Source organism: Gymnodraco acuticeps, unplaced genomic scaffold (assembly GCF_902827175.1).
Source record: "Gymnodraco acuticeps unplaced genomic scaffold, fGymAcu1.1, whole genome shotgun sequence".
Lineage (NCBI taxonomy): Eukaryota > Metazoa > Chordata > Actinopteri > Perciformes > Bathydraconidae > Gymnodraco > Gymnodraco acuticeps.
This window is the reverse complement of record NW_022989747.1, coordinates 876526-892738: the sequence shown is the minus strand read 5'-3', so window position 1 is coordinate 892738 and position 16213 is coordinate 876526. Positions and strand designations below refer to the sequence as shown.

The 16213-nt window shown below is 40.8% G+C and overlaps 2 protein-coding genes across 18 annotated transcripts in view; one reads left to right on the top strand and one right to left on the bottom strand.

Annotated features, from left to right (window-relative positions):
- The window catches only part of amot (angiomotin), a 106994-nt gene extending 99983 nt beyond the window's left edge, over positions 1-7011 (top strand). For all 17 annotated transcript variants that reach the window (XM_034215546.1, XM_034215335.1, XM_034215255.1 and 14 more), the window contains one exon: positions 1323-7011. In XM_034215546.1, coding sequence (XP_034071437.1) covers positions 1323-1456 — 134 coding nt within the window. In that variant the 3' untranslated portion in view covers positions 1457-7011. The remainder of the gene's footprint in view (positions 1-1322) is intronic.
- A 4169-nt stretch (positions 7012-11180) lies between these two features.
- On the bottom strand, positions 11181-13649 carry LOC117546847. The gene is made up of 2 exons (XM_034217233.1): positions 13473-13649; positions 11181-13117 (listed from the first exon to the last, which is right to left on the bottom strand). Exons 1-2 carry the CDS (start codon positions 13631-13633, stop codon positions 11296-11298), a joined length of 1983 nt encoding a protein of 660 aa, XP_034073124.1. The 5' UTR covers positions 13634-13649; the 3' UTR covers positions 11181-11295.
- Positions 13650-16213: the final 2564 nt, after the last annotated feature.

Sequence of the window (16213 nt, the reverse complement as noted above, 5' to 3'; positions counted from 1 at the left end):
CCAAGATCTATTAAGTGTATAACAAAAATGGGGCTTAAAACTGGATGAATTATACAAGCTTTTGTCAGACAACCTGATGATTAAAGGAATCCACGTGAGGATGTTTTCCAATGGTTGAAAAACATTTGAAAACACTTAAAGATTTTCCTGAAGATTTATATGAACAGATTTTGATGCCAGACATTTTTAGACATATTAATAGTTAAATGTTGCATATAAAAACATAACATTAAACTGTTCAGGATGTTTGTACCAGGAGCTAGTTATCCACAGGGGTCTCTCCTCTACAAAACAAACAGCCCAGCGATTTAAACCTTTAAAAAATACTGTTGTCAGTGTTTGTCCCATTTTTTGGGTGTTAGGTTTACTTATGGCGCTTTTCCACTGCAGGACCTAGCACGGCTTAGTCCGGTATGGTTAGGCCTTGGTAGGCCAGGCTCACTTTATGCTGCGTTTCCATTACAGTTTAGTACTGGGGTAGTAACTATAGTAACGCAGTGTAGGCGGGGCGATCGGCTGTTCGGCGGGCGGAGCGACGGCGCGTAAAACTGCCATAACGTCATCTTCAATTCGAACCACAAAACCAAAACATCAGCCGTTAGCAGTTAGCACTCAGAGCTCACAGCTCCTCATATCTGTTCAGAAACTAGACAAAAGTTAAACAAGTACAAACCACAGACTGTCTGTGTCATGGCAAATATAGTCGCTGGTTTATCTATGTCTGTAGGCCGTTGTTGTGAGTGTGGACGGAGCATATCCAACGTTAGCTTCGCCTGATCGATCCGATCTCCATTCAGAAAACACGCATTTTAAAAGGGTGTTTCGCCTGCCGTCTGTCTGCAGACTTGTCAAAGCCTTAATTCATGGTTTTTACTAACCGGTATCAGTATGTTGTTACTTCGGCATCATTTTGAAACGTGTATTACAATTAATTCATGGTAAAATATGTTAATTTTGTTGTAGTTGTAGCTCCCAAGCCAGCGTGTCTTGTTTGAATGATGCGAGTAAACACAGCTGACAGCCGCGGTGAAACTCGAGCGTTTAGAGCGATGCAATAAGAGCGATTAGAGCAAAGCGAATATTCGCATTGCGTCCGGTGTGAACGCAGCATAAGTTCCAAATGGCTGTTGTAAATCAGGACAAACATATCAGAAAAAGGCCTGGACCATATGACCTAAAATCTCTATCACAATAAAGTAAACAAAATTATTATTTTAGTTGTTGCGCTTCATACCTGATGTTTTTTGGTTTTGTTTTGTTTACTAAGACTGGACCATCAGCAACGCTAACTAATTAAAAATGTTTTTAACTGTTCTATGCAGATGTGCCAGTGTTTCACAGCAGCATCCTCGAGAGACGGTTCGCCATTCAGTCTCACCAACAGCAACTGGCTCTCCCTACAGCACCGCCGATCCAACAGGAAGTGGACAACGACATGGTGGAGATCCTCATATGACCCCATGACATCTGGAAAAAATCATCATCCACAATGATTGATTGGTGGACAGGTCCATCAGACAAACTCAGCAACATGTTAATCATTCCGGCTCTTCCTCCAACCTGCAGGTTTGACTGCAATGGGGGCTACAATGCTACTTGTCAATTGTCAAGTACCAGAGCACATCTATGACACATGTAATGTGTGCACGCGTACAGTTGTGACTCGTTTTGTAGGTTATGTTAACACTTTCAAGGTACACTTTCCAGCAAGTATCAGCAAGCAGGACAGTCAGTAAAGCAGTCAGCACTGATCTATGAAGACGTGGGGGATTCTCACATTACCTGTCTGAAAAGATGCTTCAGTTAATGAGCCCCTGCAGCATCTGAAGGTGGCAGGTCCTGTATGTTGATGTACATTCACTGTATTTAACTTACAATGTAAAATTGGGGAAAAAAAGATAGCATGACAACACAGAGCTCTACACACATCAACCTGCCCAGCCATTACTCCTTATTCTGCTTCTTTTTTTTTTTTTTAAGATGTCTCGTTACCATTGCGCACCATAGCCGTTCATCTTTCTCATGTTTTATCACTGAAACACATGCAACAGGGGTTGTTCAACAGTAATTACTAAACTACCTGTCCATGAGAGGTACGATGCATTACAATTAATTCAAAATATAGTGCCAGTCCAATATAATCATAGAAACAGTTTCAACATACCAGCTTCCTTATTTCTTATTTATATCAGTATTATTGTTACCACCTGATTGAAAATCCTCCTCCACCAGTCTCTGTGAGCAGATTTGTGGAGATGTTCTCAACTTGCCACACGGAACCATCTCCATTATCTGCTGTTGTTATCAACTTTAACTGTGATTGTCTCAACTAATAATAATCAAGCTAATAATCTCCACATCTGCCGATCTAAATGAAGTTTTACCATATTGGCACCCTTGAGTCATGACTCAACCCCAAAAAGAGGGTTGAGGGCCTATCACTAAGAGTCATTTCACTCCTATTTTTATATCTTCGTTCATTCAAACCCTTCCAGCCTGACTGGATTTACTTTCTTTCATTGAAACACTGTTTCTTTCATTGAAACACTGTTAATGATCATATTAGTAAAACCTAGCAAAGGCAGAAGCGTTACACTCCATGCCATCTTATCTCAGCGTGTGCAGCTTTTCTAATTGCATGTGTTAACCCTGTAAGGCCCCCGGTTGTAATTTTGCAACATTACTTTAAGCTATTTAAATATTTACAAGTCAGTAAATGTTTTGTTTTTTAAAGACTACATTTACATAGTCAAAAGGTCCTTTTGTTCAGCCTCACAATGCTATTGGGTATTACATGTGTTTATAGGTCTTGCCCTCTGGCCATACACTCACAAAACTTCTGATTCTTAAAACGAGCAACATCTCTTTGTTTTATTGGACTGGATTTGTCAGATTCAAGTAAGTAAAATGCCTCAAATATTGTTTTCTATGTTTGGGCTTTACAGTTTTAATATGAAGTGGTGCCTGGAACCTAAAGATGGCAGAGTTCATTGCCTCAAATATATTTTTTGTATGCAACTTTATAAGATGCATTTACCGCGTTCTCGTTCAAAGTGAAGGATTTGACTTTGGGGACTGATGTTTGGGGGTTAAATGGCAGTTTAAAAATAAATATTCAGTCTTGATCTGCTTTTATAAAAGTTAAGACAGTTAACTTGAATGAGAATTAAATAAATGAAAAGGAGTGGTTGAAAACTTCCTGTTAAGATGTAACAAAGAGAGCATGCACTTACACAAATGTATTTTGAATTGTTACATTTAAGGTGAAGGATATCTGTATTTGTTACTGTTGCATAACTGGGTGACTAATGCTTTGTTTGAATGCACTACTTTTTGATGTTGCGGTGGGTTTCGGCTGCAAAAGTAATTAGTGGCATTTCAGCACATTATTGAACTAAGAGAAGTTAAGCATGTGCATTTGTTTCCTTTACAACATGCAAGCAAATGTTTAACGATGAACAAAACTGGTTTCAACAAGCGTCTCCGCTGTGAGGGGTGGGGGTCACAGTATCTGTGAACTCCCAGGCCAGTTGCAGAAGCCAAATGTATTGGCCACCTTTTTGTTACATTTATTGCAATACTTGTTGTTTAAGAGTATTGCTATATTACTATAATACATCTGACATTACATAATGTATTTATGTGTTTTATTATTTCAAACTTTAATTACTCATGGAACTTGAATAATAACAATTAATCTAAACTATAAACTATTCTTAACTATTTACTTTGTGTGTATATATATATATATATACATATATATACACGCACGTCTTCTATGCATTCGCTTTGTGCTGGAAGCCTCTGGCAGCAAATATGACTTGATTTATTTTATTTTTTCATTTGAAAATACACTTTAATGAACCTCGCAATTGTAAGTTTGTGTGATATTTTAAAAACACTTTAACGAGTCCCCATGTACAGATAGAGCTACATCTAATAGGCTTTGCCTGGCTCTGTTTTTGTCAACCAATACCATACTTTCACATTTTGAAAACTTCCCACTGTATGGCTCTGTTGCTTCAACCTGTTGCAGGTTGAAACTGAAATACAACAAAACTTTTGCTTTAAACTCGAGCTAAGTACAAATGATATGCCGAATCAAATGTGTTTTTGATACATGTGGTTGAAAATCACATTTCCAGCATGGTTACCTCAATTAAATTGAAGATTTTCATTGTAAACCAAAAGTGTTGGACCAAAGAAGCTCAGAAAGGTCAGCTAACTGATGTAGTGTAGTGTCCAGTAGTGGCTCAGTCAGTAGGGGCTTAGACTGTGAGCTGTAGGGTTGCCGGTTCAAGTCCCCGAACAGACCTACATATGGAGTGTGGACTTGTACTTGGAGAGGTCCCAGTTCACCTCCTGGGCCCTGCCGTGGTGCCCTTGAGCAAGACACCAGACAGCCCCCCCCCATTGCACCCCAGGCGCTGTACAATAGCTGACCACTGCTCCTATTACTAGCATGCGTTAAATGCAGAGAACACTGTGTGCTCGCATGTGTGATTAAAGAGGGTTTCGGTTTCAATTGCAGAGGTCATTAGATTGACATCACTAAAGGACTGTGTTATATCAGAAGAACTAAATAAGTATTTGATGTACATGACTTTTATTGATTAGGATTTAGACAACTACTCAACTTCATCCAATATAAATGGTGTAATATTTAATCCTATACAGCAGCGGTTCCCATCCTGTGGGCCCCTAGTGGTCCGTGAAGGCATTGCAAGTGGGCCGCCAAATAATGTTTTTTTTTTTTTGTACAGGCTAAAGACACACACATGGACATAACAATAACATAATAGGAGATGAAATTCTCATCTCAGACAAAAACAGAAGAAATAAAGATACAGTCAGTAGGATCACTTCAACATTTCACAAACAAAAATAGGTTGACAACCGAATACCACCAGAAATACAACATGGCAAGCATATTGTTCCTTTAATTCCACTCTTCGTTAGAGCTAACTATTTCCCATTTCATGGCGTGTTGAGCCACCCTTTGATTTTTTTTGGCAATCATTTTTTCCAAAATAAATTGTATGTTTGATCTACTCTTCAAACACCTTAAATTAAGATAACTCCTTGATTGACTTTTAAAAATATGTATTTAAGCCAGGAGAATAGTTGTATTTATTAACTGTGTGCAGTCTTCATCTAAAAGCCCACATAAAATATTAAAGGGTGTAATGTAAATTCAATATTTGCCGCCAAATCATTTGCAAAACATTATGATTTGTGTGGAAACATTTTCATTATTAAGATTTTATTTTAACCTCTTTTCCTTTCTCTTTCTTGATCCTCCTTAGCAACGGTCATTACAGTCCTTGACAGTGGTCTGTTCTACTGGATTTACGTGTCCAATGTTCTGAATTGACCAATCAGAACTTTATTTAGTCTCCGTATTGTTTATGGTTGAATGTGGGCCGCAAACATGTTTTTTGATTCTTAAGTGGGCCCCGAGTTGAAAAAGGTTGGGAACCGCTGCTCTACTGAATTATACAATCCTTGTATATTTGAAATCATTAAAAATTGGAGTTTCTTTGCTTTGATTTTGACACAGAGCATGCAGCACTATATGTATTTTACTGAAACAAGCTGCCAACATATTTTGGTTCACAGTTGTCCTGTCCAATACCATATAAGTATCGATGTGTCCCTAAAAGAAAGTTCCAGGTTAGTAAGAAATTGTCAAAGCCAGACATGTATTTGAAAAGCAAAATACCAGCATTTAAACGTGATTAATTGTTGCCAACACAAGCACATTATTATGTGTCTATGCTGGTTTTGTTAAATGTATTCAGTACCTATTAATTTTCATATGCCTTGGTAGGCTTGAAGACATTGGACCCTGTATGTGTAAGTGATCTTTCATCTGAACCTGGTGTGTTTCTCGTGGTAGACTGATTTCATAGAAGAGTCTCTTTTAACTTGAGGAGGAGCCTTTCACATAATAACTTTTTGAGACAAAGTTTATTTCTTGATTTCTTAAGTTGGAATGGTATGGAAGTTGAGTCTTATTTGTTTTTACCAGGTGTTGTCATAAAATGTTTTTGTACTAGCACTTCAGTCTTAGTCGAACTTGCTGAAAATATAAATTGACAGTTCCCAATGTTTCCCAGCTGGTTCGATGTGTTTCCTTGATGGCAAACAGCTCTTGCCTCCCAGTGCGGAGGACCAGGGTTTGAATCTGGGCCTGGGACCATTTGAGTGTCATCTCCTCTATCCTCCCCTTTCAACTGTGTCCCTTCAATAAAGGCACTGGTTGCCCGAAAAAATCTTTAAGAAAAAGAAAATCTATTTACAGGCTGTTCATACACATACTACTTGATTGTGTTGTTTCTGTACAATCACAGTTCATGTAAAAGCAATGTTTAAATCTGTTCTTTTACAACATTTATCTTATACCGTTTCTTGTATTATGGTATGAAGTCATTTAGTTTTTTTCTGTATACTTTTTCTGACATCCTTCCTTTTAAATGTTTTTCCCAAGTAAGTAAAACATTGCGTCCCTCTGACTGGTGCAATATCTTCCTCAAAGGCCCTTTAGGTCAAAGCAGTTCACACCTGACGTCCTGTTAGCTAACATATTGTACATACATGTGAACTATAGTTCAATGTATTACATATGTATCCTTGTTCGCTCTAGTACTACAGTACATGTGTATTTGTGTGTAAGTGTGTTGGTCTGTTCTTGTTGAGAACCCAGTGGTCGGAGCAAGGCTGAGATTACCCATCTTGGATAAGAACTATGAACTTGTCCTTGGTTTGCAGCAATCAATAATGAACATGAACCCTGATGCACGTTCAGCATGGAAGATAAACGACAAAAAGTTGTGTTAGTCTGAGCAATGATTATTTGGGATATTGAGTGTTTCAAAAATAACGAGTACATTGTTCTTCCAAGAAGTTATATTGTAAATTCACCACACATGTGGAAAGCATAGAAGGAATATGTTTCTGGCATTTCTCCATCCGTAACTCCCAATAAATCATCAGTGTCTGAGATCAGTCCAAAGCTCTCCTGTGTGTTTCTTGTGCTGCAAGAGAGTTTCATCAAATGGTAAGAGGCAGTCTTTATCAAAGCCTGGAGGGTGCACTTTTTTGAGGCCGTTGGAGAGAAGCTGTATGGAAGAATATGCAATGAGGGTTGTGATGAAATACCATTTAGAACGTCATCCATGTTCCAAACATGGATTGCAGGATTAGAATGAAAATGCAATAAATGCACAAAAAGAGATCGAGGAAAGGAGTTGGTACAAAAATAAATCAACAAATATATGAAAGAAAATACCTTGCTGAATGTATTGTAGCAACCCTGTAGAGCAGGGATGGGCCAATGGCGGCCCCCACCTCCTCTTTTTGCGGCCCTCAGATTAATTTCTAAACAATGTAATTTATTAAAAAAAAATTACACATTTTTATTTTTTACTTGTAGTACTGATACCGTCCACTAGTTACGTCGCGATCTGCGTACATGATTTCGTTCGGAAACCAAATACCGCAAAAATAATCTGTGACACGTTTGTGTGTATTCTTGTTTGTTTCCCGGGGAAACACTCACAAGAAACACCGGCTGTTGTTATGCCTGCTGTGACGTTAAGTTGCCGCTTGTAATTATGCCTTTACAAGCTTAAAAGTTGTATTTATCATCTGAATTTGGCTAAACAAGTTTAATATTCTAAAAACCAAGACTTTGTTTATTTGAAATCAGATGAAAACAAACTGCCACGGACCCTGCCGTGTTATCTATGATGCGCATTTCATTCATAATTTCAGCGGGAGGGGGAGCGGCGCTGAGGAGCAGCAGAGTGCGGGTTGACAGGTGCCTGTGTTGACATTCCCCTTATTGTGTCTTAGGATCAAGTTAGACAACTAATGTCTGTGTTCCAAGTGAATCTGCGGCCCCTGGTGGCATGCCCGGCGCCGTGGGAGGGCCAGGCCCTCCCATTTGACATTCCTGCCCTCCCCCAATATACACGTTTTTTATTATTTATAACGTTTAAAAAAAATAATTATTTTTTTATTTTTTTAATTATAAATAAACTGTGAACTTTTATGCTACGATGTATGTGATGTCAGATAGTAACTAAAACAAAAAATCGCAGGCTGCGTCAAATAAATTCATGTCGTGTCTGTTGTGATTTGTGATTCGTCCACATTTAGACCAGTCACAGCGTCACACTCTGCCGCCTATTCTAGATTTGTTTATTGTTTATTGTGCATTCTGTAAACTCCCATTTCTGTTTGAAATACAAAATGGACATCAGAAATTGGCTGAAAAGGTCTAAGGATTTTTTAAAACGAAATAGCGATGATAGAACTGCAGCCGATGGTGCTGCTGGCGACCCTGCACCTGCCGTTGCAGCAGCACGCCTTAATATCACAAGCTTGACCTCGGCAAACCCCGGGGCTGAGTTAGCGAGCCCAAGCCTTGACTCATCAAGGTGGCCGCCACCAACGCTGTCCTCCGAGGCACAGCTCCTTGTGCCCCATACCATCACCACCTGCGTTGCCACACCCTGGCCTGTACCACACCCGCCAGCATCCTCCTCCTCCTCCTCCTCCTCCTCCTCCTCCTCCTCCTCCCTCCTCCTCCGTGCTGGTGCCTCCACTACAGACGCTACCTTGCAGCACATCAACAGGTACTATTGGGCCAGCAACCGCTCAAAGACCAACAGCCCCAGATGATCTTGGGGTTAATAAACCCAACCAGGTGAAACTGAATTGTTATCCAGGCAGATTGTTTTCAGGAAAGAAGCGCACTTTAGCCGCTGCATGGTACAATAACAGACCGGCTTGAATATTCGTTAAAAGCAGACGCAGCCTTTTGTTTCCCCTGTAAGGCAAGGCAAGTTTATTTATATAGCACTTTTCAACACAAGGCAATTCAAAGTGCTTTACAAAAAATGAAAGACATTAAGAAAATGGCATTTAAAATCAGTCATTAAAAAGAAAAGCTAATAAAATAAACATTAAAAGAAAAAATACATGGATAAAAGTTACAGTGCAGTCTAAGATATGAATAGTTCAATTAAAAGCAGCGACAAAAAGAAAAGTCTTCAGCCTGGATTTAAAAGTAGTCAGAGTTGCAGCTGACCTGCAGGTTTCTGGGAGTTTGTTCCAGATATTTGGAGCATAATAACTGAACGCTGCTTTTCCATGTTTAGTTCTGACTCTGGGGACAGAAAGCTGACCAGTCCCTGAAGACCTGAGAGATCTGGATGGTTCATCATTTAGCAGGAGGTCAGAAATGTATTTTGGGCCTAAACCATTCAAAGCTTTATAAACCAGCAGCAGTATTTTGAAATCTATTCTTTGACACACAGGAAGCCAGTGTAAAGACTTCAGAACAGGAGTGATGTGATCCACTTTCTTAGTGTTAGTGAGGACTCGAGCAGCGGCGTTCTGAATCAGCTGCAGCTTCCTAATAGATTTTTTAGTGAGACCTGTGAAGACACCATTGCAGTAGTCGAGTCTACTGAAGATAAAAGCATGGACAAGTTTTTCCAAATCCTGCTGTGACATTAGTCTTTTAATCCTAGATATATTCTTTAGGTGATAGTAGGCTGATTTAGTAACTGTTTTAATGTGACTGTTGAAACTCAGGTCAGAGTCCATGACTACACCTAGATTTCTGGCTTTATCTGTTGTTTTGAACATTGCAGACTGAAGCTCAGCGCTAACTTTTATACGTTCTGACTTGGCTCCAAAAACCATTACCTCAGTTTTATCTTTGTTTAATTGGAGAAAGTTCTGACACATCCAGTCATTGATTTGTTCAATGCACTTACTCAGTGTTTGAATTGGAGCATAGTCTCCTGGTGAAATTGTTACGTAAATGTGTGTGTCATCTGCATAGCTATGGTAACTTATTTTGTTGTTTTTCATTATCTGAGCCAGTGGTAGCATGTAGATGTTAAAGAGAAGAGGCCCCAAGATGGAGCCTTGAGGAACCCCACATGTCATATTTGTCAACTCAGATGTGTATTTACCTATAGAAACAAAGTTGTTTCTGTCCTTTAAGTAGGATTCAAACCAATTTAGAACTGTTTCCGAAAGTCCCACCCAGTTTTCCAGTCGGTCTAGTAATATGCTGTGGTCAACAGTGTCAAACGCAGCACTGAGATCTAATAATACTAACACTGAAGTTCTGCCACTGTCTGTGTTTAAGTGGATGTCATTAAAGACCTTTACAAGAGCAGTCTCAGTGCTGTGGTTTGGACGAAAGCCTGACTGGAACACATCGAAACAGTTATTTAAATGCAAGAAATTACTCAACTGTTGAAAAACAACTTTTTCAATGATTTTACCTAGAAATGGGAGGTTTGATATGGGCCTGTAATTGTTCATTACTGAAGCATCTAGATTATTCTTTTTTAAGAGCGGTTTAATGACTGCAGTTTTCAGGGCCTGTGGAAAAACACCTGAGTGAAGAGATGTGTTTACTATATGAAGTAGATCTGAGGCCATGCAAGGCAAAACATCTTTAAAAAATCCTGTTGGAATAATATCAAGGCAGCAGGAGGAGGATTTCAGAAGTTGTATAATGTGCTCTAGGTTTTTATCATTAATCTGATGGAATTGTGTCATGGTGTTTGAATTGATGTTAAGTGGTGTTATGGAAATCTAAAAACCCCAATACTGTAGAGTACAAGTCAGAAAACAAATAAATGGTGAATCAGACAGAGTTGTCTTTCTGGTGATGTTTATTCGAACAAACATCAGATACAATAAAATATAGACACAGGTCTCACAGAGTATAGGATAGTCTGTGCGAGTGTGCGCAGTTCAATATGATAGCAAAGCTTATAAAGGGAGGAAAATGGTGGGAAGGTAAGAAATCTTCACACGGTCACATTGTTATTAGACACCTGGCCTTGAGCTGTAGAAGTTCTCGTGTGACTTTGTGTGAGTCAACTCAGTAGCCAAAACAGCTCTGTGGCCTTGAAGTAGAGAAGATAGAGGCAAACAGCACATCTAAACAAATGAGAAGCATTTGGTTTAAACATATAAGGAATAGAATAAAAATGTCCACTACATTCTCCCCTTTTGATCATACTTGATCAATAAAAACCAACAAATGACAGGATAGACTGATATAACACATCAATGAATACACTCCATCACTGGTTTAAGTAAACACATCACAAATATATCATAGAAAACTGGCTGTTTTTGTGGAGGACAGACTCCAATATAATGTAAGCATAAGAGGAGAGTACACTCGATTCACATGATTATATTGATTATATTGTAGTGTCGGAATCAGACTCTTCTGATTCTAGCTGGTCTATCTCACTGTGGCGCAAAGGATTGTCTTGTAATGGAATAGCAGTAGAAAGCTAAAGATACCAGGCTGGAAAAGCCTTTCTTCAGTATTGGGATAATCAAACAGGTACAACTGATTACTAGGCCGAAAATGATTATCAGGGGTGTAACTATCCTAGCTAGCCATGCTTGCCACCCCCCCGATGTAAGCCAGGCCCACCAGTCCCAGCCGCCTGCGTTGGATATGTCATCCGCTTTCATGTCGGCTAACAAGTTGTTAAGATGCAGCACGGTATCAGTGATGTTCTTGGTGGCGTCGGGAATGTAAGTGCAACAGGAGTCACCGATCACATGACACAGGCCACCCTTTGAGGCGAACAAAAGGTCAAGAGCAAATTGGTGCTGCATGAGCATATTCCTAGAGGCTATTATGAATGGGGGCAATGCCTGGAAGCCTTGCGTCGTCTCGTAAGTGAGGTTCTCTAGTCGAACGTGTAAGGTATCTATCTTATGGGCATTGTTTACTGTACCCCACCATGGGAACAGGCCGCCAAAGAATTTAACTCCAGTGGACGTCAGCTCTCTTTTTACCTTGTGGTGGTCGGGGTGTTGGAACTCTGGGTAATGATGTGTCGTGTACATTAAGGACGTGAGGACCGTGACTGCTGGATTCAAATCCACTAGAGTGCATGTACCTATCCAGAGGGGAGCCAGCATCTGATAGAGCTTGTTGCCGCACAACCAAATGTAATCTTGTGGCGCGCTAAACCCAGCATCACTGGGCCAGGCCAGTTGGAGGGAAGTATGGTTAACATCAGGGAATGCTACGTTAGAAAGGATTCTTTCAGGGACACTGAATATGCAATACGAGCTATTGTAAACACCGTAACTGCACGTATTCTGTAGGATACGAGTACAACCAGTAGTAGTACCTAGGGAAAAATAAGGTGGTGTAAGAGACGTTTTGTGGTATACTCTCTGGATACAAATGCTGTGTTTCATCCCTCTCAAATGGCTGGGGTGCACATGGCTGACCGGTTGGTACTTTGCGTATGTGGTATCAACCGTATATGCACGCAAAAGGGAGTTAGACTTATTACTGCATGGTGGGGGAAGCTGCCTGGCATAACGCCACTTGGTTACGCGGTCTTCCCCCTTGATGGGCCTTGTCAGAGCCATAAACGCACAGAGGTGTTCAACCTGGGTCAGAGAGCGCGGACGAACTGGCACTGACATTGATGAGTCCTGGGGAAAAAGGGTGCATGCATAACATGAACCATTTTGTCCTGCGGCCTGCAAGAATGATCTCAGAGTGTGCCACCAAACGTTACCGGTGTTCCCATTACTGGTCTGAACCACATCAATGTTGTTATGGTCGTTATTGCCTATGTATAGGTTACGTTTTAGAAGTGTAGATGTACCTATGGATGTCAATGTTTGTGTCAAAGGCGGTTTATCCTTTTTGGGGGTCTGAGTTTTGGGCGCGATGTCTATGTAAAATGTGCCACACGGGTCGGTGCCGGATACATACATAAATACAACATAATAACCCCCGTCTGATATCTGGGCAGCCTGTAGTTGCAACAGGACAACGGGGCTCGATGAATTGACTTTGGAGATAGACAATCTCCCTTTGATGTTTGTTTTGTCGTCCCATAGGGTATAACCCCAATCGGTGTATGCGGTGGTCCATAAAACAAAAGCCCAGCCCCCCGAGCAGTGATTGGCGGTTTGACCAAAACTGCCTTCGACATAGCATATGTAGGCGTCCGCCCACCCCAGTTTCTTAGGGTCGGAGCAATGCATGTAGTCGCACGGGTCTAACTGCACTGTGCTATCTTCCCCATCCCTTAGAGCAGTGCTTCTCAAAGTGTGGTCCGCGGACCACTGGTGGTCCGTGAGCGCCCCCTAGTGGTCCGTGAGTATATTGGTAACATTTCACATTTGAAATAAATAAATACATTTAAGTTTTCCGCACTCTCGCGGGAATATCTCTGCAATGGAGCGAGATTAAGTTTCACTTTCGATTGCATGATATAGCCCAGATAAACACCTTCATCACACATGTTGCCACTTGTTTGTACCATTTTCAGGCGATTTGTAAAAAACGATGTGTTTTTGGATATTTGTGGAGTTAGGTGGTCCGCGAGTGTTTTTTTATTGGTTAAGTGGTCCTTGGTATGAAAAAGTTTGAGAAACACTGCCTTAGAGTAATGTTACCAATCCCTGTCTTGATCAGCCCCTCTTCCCATGTGGTTCGCCCTGCTTTCCCCATGTACCTCTTAGATACCTCGATTTTGGCTGACCTGCTGTGTGCTGACCATGAATACATAAAATATAGGACTAGTCCTAACACAACTGTCATGGCAAGTATGCAGAGGAACCATTTTTTGATTGTCCAGGCTCTCCAGTAGTATTGCTCACGGTTGCGTTGTCGTTTTCCCAGGCGAGCCGTCATCACGAGGTGGGAATGCTCCATGGGGTGTGTGTGTGTATTCCCTCGGTCGATTTTGTGACACGGACAGTCAGACTCCGCACACCGGTAACACAAACGAGGAACCAGAGGGCATATGGAACCGCTCAGCTGGCACTCGCTCGTGACACCTTGTGTGTAGTGTGTTTTGGTGTATGTAGTGCAAGTGTGGTGCAAGTTGGTGATTAGGACACATCACTTGTTGTCATCTACATCTGTTGGTGACTAGGACACGTCACTTGTTGTCATCTGTTGGTGACTAGGACACATCACTTGTTGTCATCTGTTGGTGACTAGGACACATCACTTGTTGTCATCTACTTCTGTTTCCCCTTTCCTGTGACTACGACCTTGCAGTGACTGGCGTGGACCCACGTAGTTCTCTCGGCGACCTTTACCGCTGTCTGGGTGACCAGAAGCACCTGGTATGGACCTTGCCAACGATTGGATTTCCAGCTCTTTCTCCGGAAATCCTTGACCAGCAGTCGCCGGGCTGGAGATGATGAAGTGGACCAGTGGCAGGAGTAGGCAATGCTGCGACCACCTGACGTCGGATGTCTGCTAAAGTGGATGATAGGTTAACACAATAGCACAACATAGCATCCTCACACAAAGTTGTGGAGGGAAGAGGACATCCTGGAGCCTTGAGTCCAATCTGTGGAGGAGCCCCAAGAAGGATTTAAAATGGCTGAGTTGGCTCCGTGTTCGTTCCCACATCCGCATGTACATCAGCACAATGGGCAGAGCTTATGTCCATGACAGACCTGTGTCTGCATAGCATTTTGCTAGTTTGTTTTTGATTGTGCCGTTCCCTCTTTAGCAACATGTGAACCGTTGTTCTAATTTAAGATGTTCTCTGATGGGCTAAACTCAATGAAATCCAGCATTAGGTGCTCAAATGAATTTTGCTTAATGCAAATTACCCCCCTTCACCCCCCTTCACCCCCCTTCTGATTTATAGCCTCTAACATCCCCCCTTTTGACACATTGTCCAACCCATGTGTCAAAAACAGCCCCAACAGACTTCCACCGAGCCTTCTCAACTGGTGTAGCTAGCTGCTGAAGTGACGACATGTTGTCAGTGAAGGAGGAGACAGGCATTCTAACAAATGAGTGTAAGGTGCGTGAGGTGTGAGAGGAATCAGACTCTTCCTTTGCGGCTGAGTCAGCAGTTAATTAGCAGACCCAATTTCTTAGGGAAACTGGGTCTGTACTGCTTGCAGAAATTGTCTACACTTCCAAATAGCCACAAAATCGTGCACTACCCCAAAAGCATAGCGTGAGTCAGTGTAAATAGTCACGGTTTTGCCTTCTGCAAACGTGCAGGCTTCAGTTAGTGCGATGAGCTCTGCTGCTTGTTATGAGAGGTGACATGGGATTGGTCCGGAACGGAGTACAGCAGAATCTGAAACAACAGGAAAAAACCCACCCGATTAGTGCCCCCTTGGTCGCGAGAGGCAGACCCATCAACATACAAAATGAGGTCAGCGTTGGTCAGAGGAACGTCTTTTAAGTCCGGTCTAGGTGTGCACACAGTCACGTTCGTCACCTTCAGGCAAAGGCATAAGAGGGTTCTTACACCTTTTCCAAAATCAAATTCAAGCACTTTTCAAGCATCTTACAGCTGTTGTAAATTACATATTTATATGCACATACTCAAATGAGTATGTCCCTACCTCACATTAACTCAGATGTTCTTTATGCTATAAACAACCAAATGTGTGTTTCGTGATAGCATTCTACACGAGGATGAAAAATTAAAGAAAAGAAAACTAAGTTTGATATTAATATCAAAATGAGTGATCTGTACATCTCAAAACCCAATTCAAGCGACCTTTCACCTCCACTTAATTAAATGCACTGGTTGCAAGATAAAAAATGTGAGTTAATTGATTTTAGATAAACAGTTTAAGTTGCAACATTAATTTATAAGTTGTGTTGACGTAATAATGTTGGTAATTACATCAACTTAATTTTGTCATTTGAACTCTGATTTCTGCGTTAATTGACTTCAAACTAAATTCAAGTTGAGGTATTGTAATGCAATTGGCTTGATAAGTTAATTGTTCTACACCTTGAGTTAAGGATTTCAAGTCCACTCCCACTTAAGATGCCTGGACAAGTTCCCACAGTTAAGACAAATAGAAATATACAAAGGACATTTTAAGGTGAGTGTCATCTTTTGTCATTCAAATACAACTTGAAATTCAAACTCTCCTGATTGAAATATCATGTGTTGAAATAAACAACTGCAGTTCAAAAATAAAGAGTGAATTGCCTAATATTTTTGTTGTGGAATCAATTAATTTATTTCTTTAAAGGCAAAAACATGAAAAAGCTAAGAGAAAAACCCTATTGAATACAATATTATTTGGAGCAACTTAATTTACAAATGGCTGTCAACTTAAAAACATCTGTCCATGTTCAACATGTGGTAATTAAGTATACACAATTTAAGATTACATTTAAATC